General features: G+C 38.8%; 1 protein-coding gene across 1 annotated transcript; it reads left to right on the top strand.

Annotated features, from left to right (window-relative positions):
* PM20D2 (peptidase M20 domain containing 2) lies at positions 335–13,573 on the top strand. The gene is made up of 7 exons (XM_005684818.3): positions 335–896; positions 3,201–3,349; positions 7,537–7,679; positions 9,019–9,173; positions 11,779–11,914; positions 12,928–13,035; positions 13,260–13,573. The coding sequence occupies exons 1-7, from the start codon at positions 441–443 to the stop codon at positions 13,397–13,399; spliced, it is 1,287 nt and encodes a 428-aa protein (XP_005684875.3). The 5' UTR covers positions 335–440; the 3' UTR covers positions 13,400–13,573.

Genomic DNA, 15,941 nt, shown 5'->3' with positions numbered 1-15,941 from the left:
TCGGACACGACTTACCGACTATAAGCAACAACAAACGTTCCCTTGGTCTGCCTCTGATACCTATTAGCCAATGAAACAGTCCCCATTCTGCTACTGCGGGACAGAAGCAACGACGGGCAAGGAATAATACCCTTAAAGCACAGATCAGTTGTCAGGACAGCCACGAGAACGGAGAAGAGCGCAGGAGTCGCCGGAACCGGGTTTTCCCCCGCGACCCCCGCCCGGACTGGGGGGCGGAGCACTTACGGGCTGCAGAAGGGGCGGAGCACGTTTCGGGCCAGGCTCTGGAGGCGGGGTCGGGGGGACTCGGGGGCGGGTCTCCCGGGAGCTGTGGCGACGACCTCCACGGACGCCGGGCGTGTACGCAGGCTCGGTGGGCCCCCGGGAGCGGCCAGCGTTCCACGGAGAGAACTGCTGACGGGTCACAGGCTGTGGGCACGATGAGACCCGGAGAGGAGCGGCCGGTGGAAGGGGGTGCCTGCGCCAGCGTCTCCGATCTGGAGCTGCTGAAGCTGCGCGCAGCGGAGTGCATCGACGCGGCGGCCGAGCGCCTGGGGGCCCTGAGCCGCTCCATTTGGAGCGAGCCCGAGCTGGCCTACGAGGAGCATCACGCCCACGGAGTGCTGACGCGCTTCTTCCAGAGCGAGACCCCGGCCGGGTCGTGGACCGTGCAGCCGCACTACCAGCTGGCCACGGCCTTCCGCGCCGAGTGGGGGTCGCCGAGGGGCTGGGCGGCGCCGCGCCCGCTGCACCTGGGCTTTCTATGCGAGTACGACGCGTTGCCAGGCATCGGGCACGCCTGCGGCCACAACCTGATCGCCGAGGTCGGGGCGGCGGCCGCCCTGGGCGTGAAGGGGGCCCTGGAGAGCCTCGCCGGACTGCCTCTGCCGCTGAAGGTGAGGTGGGACCCGGGAGTGGGGCTCTCTTTGCCTGCCCAGTCCGGGACCGACCGGAAAAGGGCGGCAGCTGGCGCTTCCCTTGCGCATCAGTCCCTTCCCACCCCGGGGCAGGTGTAAGAGACAGCGCTCGATGTCCTGGCCTTTGCTATAGTGGGCAGAATCCCTGGATCAAAATCAGTAGTTCATGAGTTGCCGACCCAGCGACATTTTACAGACATTTTCTCTCCTGTATGTGAAGTGAAGTAGCTCAGTCGTGTCCGACTCTTCGTGACCCCACGGACTGTAGCCTACCAGGCTTCTCCGTCCATGGGATTTTCCAGACAAGAGTACTGGAGTGGATTGCCATTTCCTTCTCCAGGGGATCTTCCCTACCCAGGGATCGTACCCAGGTCTCCCACATTGTAGGCAGATGCTTTTACCGTCTGAGCCAGGGAAGTCTCTCCTGTACAGTTGTAAACAATTGAGTCGACTTTCTCCCTTAGGAAAGAACCTTAGAACCAAGCCTGGTTTTCGTGATGGCTTGTTTTTGGTAACGGGCAATCGCAATTGGCTGACAAGCTTGTGCAATCTCTAGAAGGAAGTAGTTATTGTAGGGAGACCTGCAGACCTTGCTTGTTAGACTCCAAAAATTTTGTTTGTTTGTTTGTGGCAGTTCTAGAAGCTGTTGTGATTAGAATCATTGGAGTTTGGATAAGAAATGTTCAGCCATTAGAACTACAAAACCTCTAGAAGTATACAGAAAATGGGAGGAGAGTGACCATTAAGAATATAGATGAGTTGATCCTTAAGTCTTAAAGTTTATTTAGCGATTTTAAGAAATTAACTAGAAATTAAACAGGGAAATGTTGCTTATGTTAGCCATAGGGCAAGTTTAATCTTGTGTTACTCTGTTTTTCCAGATTGTATATTCTTCATTCTGTGAGCTAAGATTCAGTCAGCACCATTTCGGTTAAGGGGAAGACTAGTGTTATATTTCATATTCTTTAGCCCATTTTTTTCCAGCGTCAGTAACCTCTCTCTTTTATTCTAACAGTTCCATCTTTTGTGGCTTTTTCTATCTAGCTGCCTTCTCTTTTCTGCCTCTGACTGGGCCTTTGTTTTTCATCCAGCTAGGATTTTGTTTTGTTTGGGGGAGGAGGTGTCCTTTGCTGTTGCATGAAGCACTGGAGAGGTTTAGCTTTAACCAGGTTTATGAAAGGTTCAGAGAAGTCAGCAAGATTTAACCTGAAAAGTCATCAGATTTCTTGAGCCAAATGTTAATAGTAAAAAGCAGCTTAATATAAGAGTTTGAATGCCTGGAAATATACACACTTCTGATTTTGAACCATAATACTCAGATTTAGAAGGTTATCTGTCTTACCTGAAAATGGAGTTTATGTTGATTCTCTTTGCAAGCCAAGACTTTTTCCAACTTGTTTCACTGTGTTCTTATACGTGACCTTGAAAGTGTATTAGTTGTTTATAGATAATTTGTCTTTACTTTTAAAAATTGTTTGAAGAAGTTAAAGTTTAAATATCAAAGTAAAATGTTTATTCTGTAAAGTTCTCTTTTGTTTAATTAGGTGTTTGGTGACCAATAAATCTGCCTGGTTGAGCTGGTGGAATCGAATTAGTAAGTTTGTGTAACAGTTGGCCGTTTCTAACTGTGGTATTAAGATTTATTTAATATTTTTCATAAAGGATTAATGCGTTAAGACCTTTTAAAGAGGTAGTTTAGTAAAGAAACAAAGTTCAGGCCTGAGGGTCAGGATATCTATCCCAGCTCTGCCTTAAGACTTGCTCTGTGACCTGGGGCAAGACACTTCACTCCCTGCCTCAAAACCACCTTAAAATGATGACATGGATCTCTTACCTACCTCACAGGGTTGTTGTGAGGATAACTAGTAAGTAACTAGAAAGTTCCTTACAATAAAGTGATTATGAATCATTATATACATATACTGAAAGATAATCAAATAAAAGCTTTAAGAAATAACTCCTAAATAATTTTGAGGGACTTAGTATATAGTACTTATCTTTTTTCATCTTTGACATTAGTTATATAAAATTGCGTTAGAGGATTGGGAAAATTTCCTGTAGAGGTTTTAGTACATACTTTGCAATAAATTGTTATAATGATGTCAACTGCAAGTTTGTGATTAATTTAGCACCATAGATTTATGCCCACTGCATAATTTAAGAGTCAGAGAACAAAATCTCTCTTCATAGTTTGATGTAGATTGTGAATATATATGCAAGGAAATCTGACTGACATTTCCTACTAGGAATTTTTGTCCCTCTGACACAGGTATTTCTTTCTAGGTAATTGTCCTGGGAACCCCTGCAGAGGAAGATGGTGGTGGCAAAATTGATTTAATTGAAGCCGGGGCTTTCAAAAATCTTGATGTTGTTTTTATGGCCCATCCATCTCAAGAGAATGCTGCTTATCTACCTGATGTTGCTGAACATGAGTGAGTAATCAAGTTGAAAGAAACTTATTATTCATTTATTTTGATATCTGAGTGCATCATTCAAGTGGTTTAAATTTTTACATCAGAAGTTTCAACCATAGTAGTTAATGGTCCAGTCAGTAGTCTGGTTCCAAGGAGCCACTGCTCAGGTGCTTCAGGAAAACCCTACATTTTCTGCCGTAGCTAGAGAGTAATAGAGGAACCAACCCAGCAGGGCTAGTGATAGTTCATTGGGAAGGATAGTTCAGTTATCCTACCTCTCTCCGCACCCCCTGTTTTCAGAGGGTGAGTATTTTAACTGTCCTGGTGTCTTTGGCTTTATCACCAGGAACTGGTGTTGTGACAGGAGGAAGAATCTTTCATCTTTGGTTTCAAGGATGATGTGTAGTAGTACACCTCTGGAAAACCTTAGAGATTAGAGATCTCTGCCAATACCTCTGGCTAGAAGGGGCCAGTGACTGCAGGCAGGCTTCCCAGTCCATTAGCCTTCTAGGATTTAGGGTTAGGTAGGTTTATTGGCGTTGATCCTGAAGTCAGCCCTTTTGGCCTCAGGCCTTTTCTTAGTATCTGACTTCTTAAATTTTCATTGGCCATCTTTTAAGGTGGAAAGAGAACAAGAACAAAAATTTTTTTAAATTACTCTATTTATGCTAAAAATCTATAACAATAAATAAAGCACTGTGTCCCTATTACTCACCTTCCCCACATCCAGTCCTTTTCTAGAGATATATATTCTTCTAGAACTTATTTTTTTCTTCTAGAACTTTTAGGGTATATTTATAGCCATAAAATAGGTACATGTATAAATTAAATTTTAAAGGAGGATTTCCCCAAAAAAGATTCTTCTAAATATATAGTTGATCTTGTTCTTGCTTTTTAAATTAAACAATGTCTTGAATATCATTCCATATCACTTTTTAAATATGTTTTAAGCCTAAAATACTAATGCTAATATAAAACAAGCATTAGCATTTCTTTTCCTGTAGTTTAGTATTTTCATTGTACATAGATTTGAATCCTAGAAAAAATAGTGCTAGAATCTTTTTCATAAAGGACAACCTTTTCCATTTTATAATATTTATCACCAGTTTTGTTAAAATTCCAGTTTATGGGTGGTGGTGATAAGATATATATTGAGGAAATAACAAGTATCCTAAAATTTTTAAAATGTATTTTACTTGAATGCTTTTACTTGTTTTTGTTTTGCTAATTGAATGTTTGGAATCAGTAAAGAATAGTCATGAGCCTCCTGAATCTACTCATTTAAAAAAAAAATCTAAGTGACTTTTTATTAATTTACACATGGGTCCTAATATTCAGGCTTAAAAAGTATTATCTAAGCAAGTCATCTTTGTAAATAACTATTTAATATGCAATCCTTTCTCTAAACCTTCGGTTAAGTTCAGTCGCTCAGTCGTGTCCAACTCTTTGCGACCCCATGGACTGCAGCACGCCAGGCCTTCCTGTCCATCACCAACTTCCGGAGTTTACTCAAACTCATGTCCATTGAGTCAATGATACCATCCAGCCATCTCATTCTCTGTCTTCCCCTTCTCCTCCTGCCTTCAATCTTTCCCAGCATCAGAGTCTTTTCCAGTGAGTCAGTGCTTCACATCAGGTGGCCAAAGTATTGGGGTTTCAGCTTCAGCATCAGTCCTTCCAATGAATATTCAGGACTGATCTCCTTTAGAATGGACTGGTTGGACCTCCTTGCAGTCCAAGGGACTCTTCAAGAGTCTTCTCCAACACCACAGTTCAAATGCATCAATTCTTTGGCGCTCAGCTTTCTTTATAGTTCAACTCTCACATCCACACATGACTACTGGAAAAACCATAGCTTTGACTAGATGGACCTTTGTTGGCAAAGCAGTGTCTCTGCTTTTTAATATGCTGTCTAGGTTGGTCATAACTTTCCTTCCAAGGAGTAAGCGTCTTTTAATTTCATGGCTGCAGTCACCATCTCCAGTGATTTTGGAGTCCAAAAAAATAAAGTCTGTCACTGTTTCCACCGTTTCCCCATCTATTTGCCATGAAGTGATGGGACCAGATGCCATGATCTTCATTTTCTGAATGTTGAGCTTTAAGCCAACTTTTTCACTCTCTTCTTTCATTTTCATCAAGAGGCTCTTTAGTTCTTCACTTTCTGCCAGAAGGATGGTGTCATCTGCATATCTGAGGTTATTGATATTTCTTCCAGCAATCTTAATTCCAGCTTGTGGTTCCTCCAGCCCAGCGTTTCTCATGATGTCCTCTGCATATAAGTTAAATAAGCAGGGTGACAATATACAGCCTTTATGTACTCCTTTCTCGATTTGGAACCAGTCTGTTGTTCCATGTCCAGTTCTAACTGTTGCTTCCTGACCTGCATACAAATTTCTCAAGAGGCAGGTCAGGTGGTCTGGTATTCTCATCTCTTTCAGACTTTTCCACAGTTTATTGTGATTCACACAGTCAAAGGCTTTGGCATAGTCAATAAAGCAGAAATAGATGTTTTTCTGAAACTCTCTTGCTTTGTCAATGATCCAGCGGATGTTGGCAATTTGATCTCTGGTTCCTCTGCCTTTTCTAAAACCAGCTTGCATATCTGGAAGTTCACGGTTCACTGAAGCCTGGCTTGGAGAATTTTGAGCATTACTTTACCAGCGTGTGAGATGAGTGCAATTGTGCAGTAGTTTGAGCATTCTTTGGCATTGCCTTTGTTTGGGATTGGAATGAAAACTAACCCTTTCCAGTCCTGTGGCCACTGCTGAGTTTTCCAAATTTGCTGGCATATTGAGTGCAGCACTTTCACAGCATCATAGCTCAACTGGAATTCCATCATCTCCACTAGCTTTGTTCGTAGTGATGCTTCCTAAGGCCCACTTGACTTCGCATTCCAGGATATCTGGCTCTAGGTTGGTGATCACACCATTGTGATTATCTGGGTCGTGAAGGTCTTTTTTGTACAGTTCTTCTGTGTATTCTTGCCACCTATTTTTATTATCTTCTGCTTCTGTTAGGTCCATACCATTTCTGTCCTTTATTGTGCCCATCTTTGCATGAAATGTTCCCTTGGTATCTCTGATTTTCTTGAAGAAATCTCTAGACTTTCCCATTCTGTTGTTTTCCTCTATTTCTTTGCATTGATCACTGAGGAAGGCTTTCTTATCTCTCCTTGCTATTATTTGGAACTCTGCATTCAGATGGGTTTACCTTTCCTTTCCTCCTTTGCCTTTTGCTTCTCTTCTATTCACAGCTATTTGTAAGGGCCTTTTTGCATTTCTTTTCCTTGGGAATGGTCTTGATCCCTGCCTCCTATACAGTGTCACAAACCTCCGTCCATAGTTCTTCAGGCCCTCTGTCTATCAGATCTAATCCCTTGAAATTTGTTTTTTATTGTATCTAAGTAGTGAGACTAGCATGAGAACTATTTAAAAGTGAGAAAACAGTGTATAAAATTTTAAGGCATTAGTGATATGGGTATTCTGGAACATTAATAAAGTATTGAACAGGAACAGCTGACTTAAAGCTAATAAAGTATTGAACAGGAACAGCTGACTTAAAGCAAGAGTATTTTTTAACTGTGAGTTTAATCTGATTTTTAGAGGTTTTCTTAATGCATTTCAAATATTACATCCTGGGAATTCTCTGGCAGTCCACTGGTTAGAACTCTGTGCACTCACTGCTAAGGGCACAGAATTTGATCCCTACTCAGAGAGCTAAAAATCCATAAGCTGTGTGGCTCTGCAAAAAAAAAAAAGAAGTAAAAATAAACACACACACACACACACACACAAAGTGACCTCCTTTTTGTTTTTCCTTGACCTTTCTCCGCCCCTAAGACAGAATTATCTGAGTTTCTGCAGACCTTTGATACAGAACTGTCACAATACAGTGTAGAAGACAGGAGCCATCTTTTTTTGCAACACCAGCGCTTAATACAGTATTGGATTGTTTATTTAAATTTAATGGTGTACAGATTTAATTTGAAGAGGAGTTTGAGCAAAATTCTTTTTGGACTGCCTTCTTTGTGTTAATTCCTATATTACATATAAATTAGAACTAAGATATGTAAATTGATATATTATTGCTATAAATAATTTGCAAATAAAAATTCCAGCAGTGTGAATTAATTTTGAATAATAATTGGATTTTCTTTGTTTAGTGATATTGAAAAAAGTAATTCCTAATGATGTTTTATTTCCTAGTGTGACTGTGAAGTACTATGGTAAAGCGTCTCATGCTGCTGCTTATCCCTGGGAAGGGCTGAATGCGTTAGATGCTGCTGTCCTCGCTTACAACAATCTGTCTGTGTTAAGACAGCAACTGAAACCAACCTGGAGAGTTCATGGTACAAATGTCAGATACTTTGAGTAATAGATGGTGCTTAATATATTTGAGTGCAATGCAATTCTTTAATAGACTATTTGATGAAAAAAATTGGGGTTTAAAATAAATACATAAATTTTTTTAAATGTAAAAAAAAAATTGGGAACATTTTATGTACTCTGTGAATATTCAAAAAATTTTTTAACGTTTTCAGGAATTCCTGGGGCAGGATAGTAGATGTTTGTTTACATGTGATTAAGATTATTTGTGCATAAATAGAATGGTCATTTTGAGTGTTAGAACTGATGTTTTTATGTAGGGATATATGTTATTTCTGTTGGTATTTGAAAGTTAGAACTTGATTTCCCAGTTATCCTGTTTCTTGATAACAAAATTTCATTGTTTTCTCATTAAAAAAAAAATTGATGGTTACTGGTTTTATATATTCAAGTGCTGTTAATCCTAAGTAAAATATTATGCTTAATTTAAAATTATGTGTAGCACCTTAATGTAAATACAGTAATAAAGTACTGTCTTGAAGTTGCAGATTTATTTTTTAGTTTATTTCCTTATGCTTTGGGAAATTATTATACTTCAAATCTCTTCTTTACCCGATTTTGCTGTACTCTAAAATTAATTCGTAATTGCACTTTTACCAATTTTCTACTTTAGTTTCTTTGAAAGGACCAAACATGAATATGTAAAAATACTTTTAAAAAAAGCAGGTCATAAAATATTAGGCTTTGCTTATTTATTTTAGTTATTATTTTGAATGGATACATCTTCCTTCTCAGTGTAGTTACAAATAAATGCATTTGTTTTGACAGTTGAGAGTATACTTTGTGATCTTTGATTTGTATTGGTTTCTTATTGACGTAAAAATATTCTCAAATATTTCCCCAGAGCCAAATGCCATTTAAAGCAGGATTCCTAAGATATGAGGGTAATTATAGAACCTCATACCATTGGGGTTTTTCCTTATGTCAAAAGTTTAGCAAAATATACAACTGTAAGAAAGCCCACTGAAATCAAAGTCTCTTTCAGAAGGCTAACAATACTTGTAAAAATTTCTGACAGTTTCTTTTTAGTCAAGAATCATAATTTCTTAACATCATGTAAATTCCTCAGGCTAAAGTACATATAGACAGTTATTTTATTTTTCCTATTAGCCAGTAAGTATCACACTATGCATAGAAACTTGTATAACATCAAAATCTTGATTGGTGTATATGTGAAGATAATAAGTTTAAACTATTTTTCTGTATATATGTTTTGGCTGAAAAAATTTATGGCTGTATTTAAACTAAAGGAATGGTCTCCAAGCTCCAAGTTCAATTCCAGTAATTTGGTTCTTTTTATAGGTATAATAAAAAATGGTGGTGTAAAACCCAATATCATTCCCTCTTATTCTGAGTTAATCTATTACTTCCGTGCACCCTCAATGAAAGAACTTCCAGTTTTGACCAAAAAGGCAGAAGATTGCTTCAGAGCTGCAGCTTTGGCTACTGGGTGCACAGTAAGAACTTTTAAGAGTTAATCTAAGTTATAATCAGAAGTATATATGTGGGCTGGGACTGTTTATATTAAGTTACATTAGAACCTAATTTTGCCTTTCTTTCATTTGGCAGTGTCTTGAATATGCTAAAATCAGTTGATTTGAAAGTCTTTCATTCTTATTTATTTTACTCGGTGTTCGCATAGGGAAGACCACAGTTGTCTTATCACACAGGACTTAGAATAACTGGTATTGCTGAGCTAGAACCCCTGCCTTTCTGCAAGTTATATTTTTCCTTATTGGCAGTTATGCTTTTAGAATTGCTCTATATAGTTGCTATGAAGGCAACTTTACAGCAAAATCAGTCAGACCAATCTTTTGTTTTTATTCCTCTTGTCACTGTTACTGCTTTTGATATCATATTTTGCACCCTTTTCTTTTGTGTGTCCCTTAACTCCTTATTATAGTTACAGATGATTTTGCTGCTTTTGTCTTTTAACCTTCTTACTAGCTTTAAAGTGGTTGATCTACTACTTTTACCATGTATTGACCTTTGGCAATGAGATTTTTCCTTTTGTAATTTTCATATTTTTAGACATGGCCTTTTTTTTTTTTGCTTAAATAGTCCTTCAGACATTTCTTAGAAAGTTGGGGCTTTGTGATACTGAACTCTTAGCTTTTGCTTGTCTGTGAAACTTTTGATCTCTGCTTCAAATCTGAAGGAAAGCTTGGTCAGGAGAGTATTTTTGGTTGTAGGTTTTCCCTTCCATCACGTAAAGTATATTGTGCTACTCCCTCTGGCCTGCAGAGTTTCTGCTGAAAAGTCAGCTGATAGCCTTATGGGAATTCCCTTGTAGGTAACTTGTTGCTTTTCTCTTTTGCTTTTTAACATTCTGTCTTCATCTTTAATTTTTGCTGTTTAATGACAGCATGGTCCTTTTCGGGTTGATCCTGTTTGGTATTCTCTGTGTTTCCTGGACTAGATGTCTGTTTACTTTCCCAGATTAGGGAAGTTTTTAGCTATTATGTCTTCAAGTGTGTTCTCTGCTCCTTTCTCTCTCTCTTCTCCTTTTGGGATCCCTATAATACAAATGTTAATACTCTTGATGTTGTCCCAAAGGGTTCTTAAACTGTCTTCATTTTTAAAAATTCATTTTTCTTTTTTCTTTTCAGCTTGAGTGATTATCACTACTTTGTCTTCCACTTTGCTCATCAATTACTCTGTTATCATTTAACCTACTGTTGATTTTTTCTAGTGTATTTATTTCAGTTACTATATTCTTTAGCTCTGTGTAGTTCTTTTTTATATTTTCCAACTCTTTGTTTAAAACTTCTCATTCTGTTCATCCATTCTTCTCCTGAGTTCTTTGAGTTTATGAATATTGCTTTAAATATCTTATCAGATAGATTGCTTATCTCCTCTTATATTTAAATAGTCTTTTAATAATTTTTATGTTTTGGCTGACTTATAGTATCTGTTGGGCTTCCCTGGTAGCTCAGCTCATTAAAGAATCCACCTGTAATGCGGGAAACCTGGGTTCAATCCCTGGGTTGGGAAGATCCCCTGGAGAAGGGAACAGCTGCTAACTCCAGTATTCTGGCCTGGAGAATTCCTTGGAGTCGCAAAGAGTCAGACACAACTGTGCAACTTAGTATGTTTATATTTTCGTTGTTTCTAACTTAGATGTTGCTGAGAGTAGAATAATTATTATGTCTGCCATTTTATAATTGGTTTTTGCTGATGTTATTGGAATTATCTTTAGTTTATGGGAATATTGCCCGTTTTTTATTTAATAAAAATCTAAATCTGTAAATCCTCTTAACTGGGCACATGTAAACTGCTTCTGTATCTTAATGCACTGAAATTAATAAAAGAGGACCGTAGTCAACCCCTCCGCACTGTGGATCCTCTGTCTCTCTCTTAAAGTACTTTATACTTTTCAGGCCAGGTAGTGGTGTCAGTGTCAGTTTGTATACTACTGCTGCTGCTAAGTCGCTTCAGTCGTGCCCGACTCTGTGTGACACCATAGACAGCAGCCCACCAGGCTCCGCTGTCCCTGGGATTCTCCAGGCAAGAACACTGGAGTGGGTTGCCATTTCCTTCTCCAATGCAGGAAAGTGAAAAGTGAAAGTGAAGTCGTTCAGTTGTGTCTGACTCTTAGCAACCCCATGGACTGTAGCCTACCAGGCTCCTCTGTCCATGGGATTTTCCAGGCTGAAAATCAGTAAATCATGCTTTGTCTTTTAAGGGCTGTAGCCTAGAGCAGTGTTTCTTATGTGGCTTTGGGACCCCTGCCTCAGAGTTACTTGGGGGTGCTGGTTAAAGTGGAGATTCCTGGCTGCCCCCACTCCTGGCTTAGGGGACTGAAACTGAGGCTTACTGGTTGGTAGAACTAGGTGACCTTGTGTGCTTTGGTACATGTAAAGCATAAAGGAGATAGGGTCCTAGGAACTCTCTTTATAGAAAAATGTATTTTTTTAAAGTAAAGATTTGAGAGAGTTTATATCATGAAGGGGAGGCGCCTCCTTTTAAAACTTCTTTCTGTTAGAGAACCAGTGCTGGTTTGAAAATTAGATTGTGAATTCAAATTTCTTAATTTTAAATTTGTGTTATAATTTTTATTAGGTGGAAATTAACGGTGGAGCACATGATTATTACAATGTTCTTCCCAATAAGAGTCTGTGGAAAACTTATGTTGAAAATGGAAAAAAGCTGGGAATAGACTTCATTTCAGAAGATGCTATGTTCAGTGGCCCTTCAGGTAATTAAGTTCTTTCAAACATACCATGCTGTTTGAGGAAGGGAAGTACCATCCAAGGTTAAATGGTTTTGCTTAACAACTTTGGAGGTTGGGGGAAGTATTGCTTATGCTTTTTAATGACACTTTTTTACAAACTTAATGGTTAGGAGAAAGACATTAAAGAACTCTTCAGTGAATGTAGAATGTCATGTGAACAGATCTGCTTTTAGAAACAGCCAACCTACTCTTGGCTTTATATTCTAAGTGTTTCTAGTGTTTAAATTTTCGTAGTTCTAATTTTTAAGTAAGCTACTTAAAGGAGAAATCAAAATTTAAGGACTTGGTTCTATGGGGACATTTTCAGTTTCTGAGAAATAACAAACAACTATTAGAATTTAAACACTCATAAGTATATCAGGTCATTTTAGTTTTTTGTTTTTTGTTTTTTTCCTTTAAAGAGCATTATTGTTAACATGTTTACATGTTAAAATGTATCTCCTAAAATACAGTAGATGTTGATGATGTAGACTCAGGGGGACTTAGAGATAAAAACAGGATGTTGATGTCATTCAACGAGATAAGAGTTCAAGGGAAAGAGCAGGCTGAAGTAGGGTAGGTCGGTATAAATTATGCATTTGTTAAATTTGAGGTGTTCACAGGACTTCTCAGGAAAGCTGTCTAGTAGCCTATTCCAAAAGTTGTCTAGGTTGAGACTTAGGGGTTGTCAACACATGAGAGGTGATTGAAGACATAGGTTTCAATGTTGAGGAGGTTGCCTGATGACACAGAGGAAGGAGTAACCCAGAGATGAAGCCCTAGGGATCACCAGTGCTCAGGAAACAGGCAACAGAAGTGACTGGAGAGGGAGTCATAGAGAAAGCCAGTCAGTAGATAGTGGAGTCATGGAAAACAAAAGAGTAGAGAATTTCTGGAAGGAAAGGATTTGTAAATCATGCCAGGTGTATGGAGATTAAGGTACAGGTACTCCATTGGACTAGCAATTAAAAATTCATGATTTGTCTTACCTTTCCAAGGATCTACCGATTTTGGAAATGTTTCTTTTGTGGTTCCTGGGATTCATCCATATTTTTACATTGGGTCTAATGCCTTGAATCATACAGAACAATATACTGAAGCTGCAGGTAAGTGTTGATGTTTTGACATGAGCTCTTTTTGTAGTAGTAGCTGCCTTTCTAACTGCTTAGTTTAGCCCATTATCACTTCTTTACTGAACACCTCAGAAAATACTATATTGTGCTGGTCAGTTGGAGAGGCAATTTAGATATTTAGAGCTAACCTGAAAATGAATAAATTATTGTAACACATATGCTGCTGCTTACCTTTATTTAACTTCTCTCCTCTTTAGGATCACAAGAAGCTCAGTTCTACACTTTAAGAACAGCCAAAGCTCTGGCAATGACTGCACTGGATGTTATTTTTAAACCAGAGTTGCTGGAAAGAATCAGAGAGGACTTCAAATTGAAACTTCAAGAAGAACAGTTTTAAATACAGTGGAATAAAAGGAGGGTTTAGGAGCTACTTACAGATCATTCAGAAGAAGTGGTGATTTTTTTTTTCCTGTAATCTTTTTTAATGAGCGAGGAAGGCATGGCTTGTTTTTCAGTCTTAAAGGAGTCAAATTCCTCTTAACTGAAAAGTGAGGACACGATGTGGAAAAAACATATTACCTCATATCTACAGTGAAAATTTCACAAATCTGTGTCTGATGAAATTGTGACCTTTCAGAGCTGGCATTTCATAAACAACCTGGATGACACATGGTTTATCGGTGATAATATTTTATAAAGCCATATGTTGTGTGAGTGTATTTTAAAAGATCCAAGAGATTTCAGGCCTTACATTCATAATAGGCACATGAAAGATATTTTTGGTATTGGTTGGTAAGACTGTTCTATAAAGTTGTTTAAAAATTCCTGTTCTAAATTTAGGGAAGATTCATTTGGAATATCTGACTGTATCTCTTTTGGTCTAGAGACTCTTTTCATTGATAATAAAAGTAGGCTTTTAATCAGAAATGCTGTGGGAAACAACTAGAAACTCAGCTACAAAGAATGAGCTTAAGTTACCATTTGAAAGAAAATGAAAATTTTTTGTATATAAGCTACTCTGAGAAGTGGCAATGAAGTGCTGTTTCTCATTCCATATTATTATAACAGGGAAAATGGTAGATGGATAGGATTAGACTCTTCCTGCAAGGTTTTTGCTTGGTGGCCCCACGTGTCCTAGAGGAATATGGTGAGAGGAGTGATGTCTGCTTATCTTGAATGTTAATGTCATGGAACTGGTCCCCTCTACCTAGCAGCCCTTATTCAGGCTTCTCCTCAGAAGCTAGCCTGTCCTGCCTGAGTAAACTCGGTAGTTTATTAAATTTAAGGGACAGAATTCTAAACCCCCTTAAGCCCAGTATAAGCTAAAAAGTGTTAGTTTTTCCTGGTGTGACTTTCTTTATCATGATAGAAGAATGTGAAAAGTATCCAGTAAAACAAATACATTAAGCTGTGAGTATAGTAAAGGTCCAGGAGTCTTTATTTTAAAGGGAGTCCTCAAATTTGAGCCATCAGCATTCCAAAAATGGAAGAGGGAAAGAGAGCAAAGTGAGCATGTGGTCTCAGCTGTAAGCAAGTCAACTTGTATGCTTTGAGACTTTGGCTTCTCATTTGGAAAGTTAGATTTGATCCCTTATCCTTATAGTCTTTTAAACCTCTATTTCCTCTTCTATCTGAAGTTACTTAAAGTTGAAAGAGAGGGAAATTTGAGAGGAGAGTTAATGTTTGAGAATTGCTTTCTTCTGTATCTGCCGTCTGCAGACTGGCCTGATTTGGCAAGCAGCCTGATTGTTTACGGCTAGCATGCTGAAAATGAGCTGTTCTTTTTTTAAAGGGCGCAGGAAGAAACAGCATCAGAGAGCAAATTGTGTGACCCACAACACCTAAAATATTTACTGTCTGCCCCTTTGTAAAATAGTTTGCCAGTCCATCCTGTTTAACATAAAAACTGGTTCTCTTTGACTTACATCATATAACCAGATCTTCTCCTAGAAGAAGACTTCAACCTCTGAATTGAAAACACTGAGAAAGGGATTTAGACAGCAGTGCCCGTAATGTGTCAGCAGCTTGTCCTCACTGGGAGTTCCGGCTCTTTGGAAGTTTGCCTTCTTGTAGTATCCAGCTTTAAGGCTGTCTCCTGTGCAAGCCACTCTTCTTAACTCTTTGTATCTGCTTTTAGAACTTGATCCTCCTTGACATTCTTATCTAATTTTTAAAAATTAAGAGTAGATCCCTGGATCCGGAAGATCCCCTGGAGAAGGGAATGGCTACCCACTCCAGTACTCTTGCCTGGAGAATTCCATTTCCCCCTAGATCTCGCTTTGACATTTTATGTTAAGTTATTTAGTATAATTCAGACTTTATTCTTTATAATTCAGACTTTTAAAATCCCCTCTTCATTTTTATTTACTAGTGAGTTAACTGAGCCATATTACATTAAAGTGTGTAAATAAATACTTAAATAAATGCTGAGTCAAAATCTCCCGTCCAGAGGAACAACTGTAGCTAATCTTCACTATGCAATTAGAATTTGGGAGACCGCTTCCTTTGTGAAAGTATTAGTTGCTCAGTCGTGACAGACTCTTTGTGACACATGAACTGTAGCCCACCAGGCTCCTCTGTCCATAGGATTTCCCAGGCAAGAATACTGCCATGGGTTGCATTCCCTTCTCCAGGGGATCTTCACAAGCCAGGGATCAAACCCAGGTCTCCTGCGCTGCAGGCAGATTCTTTACCGTTGGAGTCACCAGGGAAACTAACGGTAGTTTTTCCTTTTGAAACTAAGGTCTTTCTTTATCCTAATACTTCAGTGGCATGTTTGTAATGTGCTAAATTTTCATAAATGTTTATGCTTAGCTTAAATTGTCATTCTGTTGATTGGGCCTCACATTTTAGATTAAATCTCCAAAGATTATTTGGAAGATAAATGGAAAACCACTCAATTACAGGAGAATAGTGTCATTTCTAGATAAAAAGGATTA

This window comes from Capra hircus, chromosome 9 (genome assembly GCF_001704415.2).
Source record: "Capra hircus breed San Clemente chromosome 9, ASM170441v1, whole genome shotgun sequence".
In the NCBI taxonomy this organism is placed as follows: domain Eukaryota; kingdom Metazoa; phylum Chordata; class Mammalia; order Artiodactyla; family Bovidae; genus Capra; species Capra hircus.
Note: the sequence above shows the minus strand (reverse complement) of the source record. Positions and strands in the feature narration are given on the sequence as shown.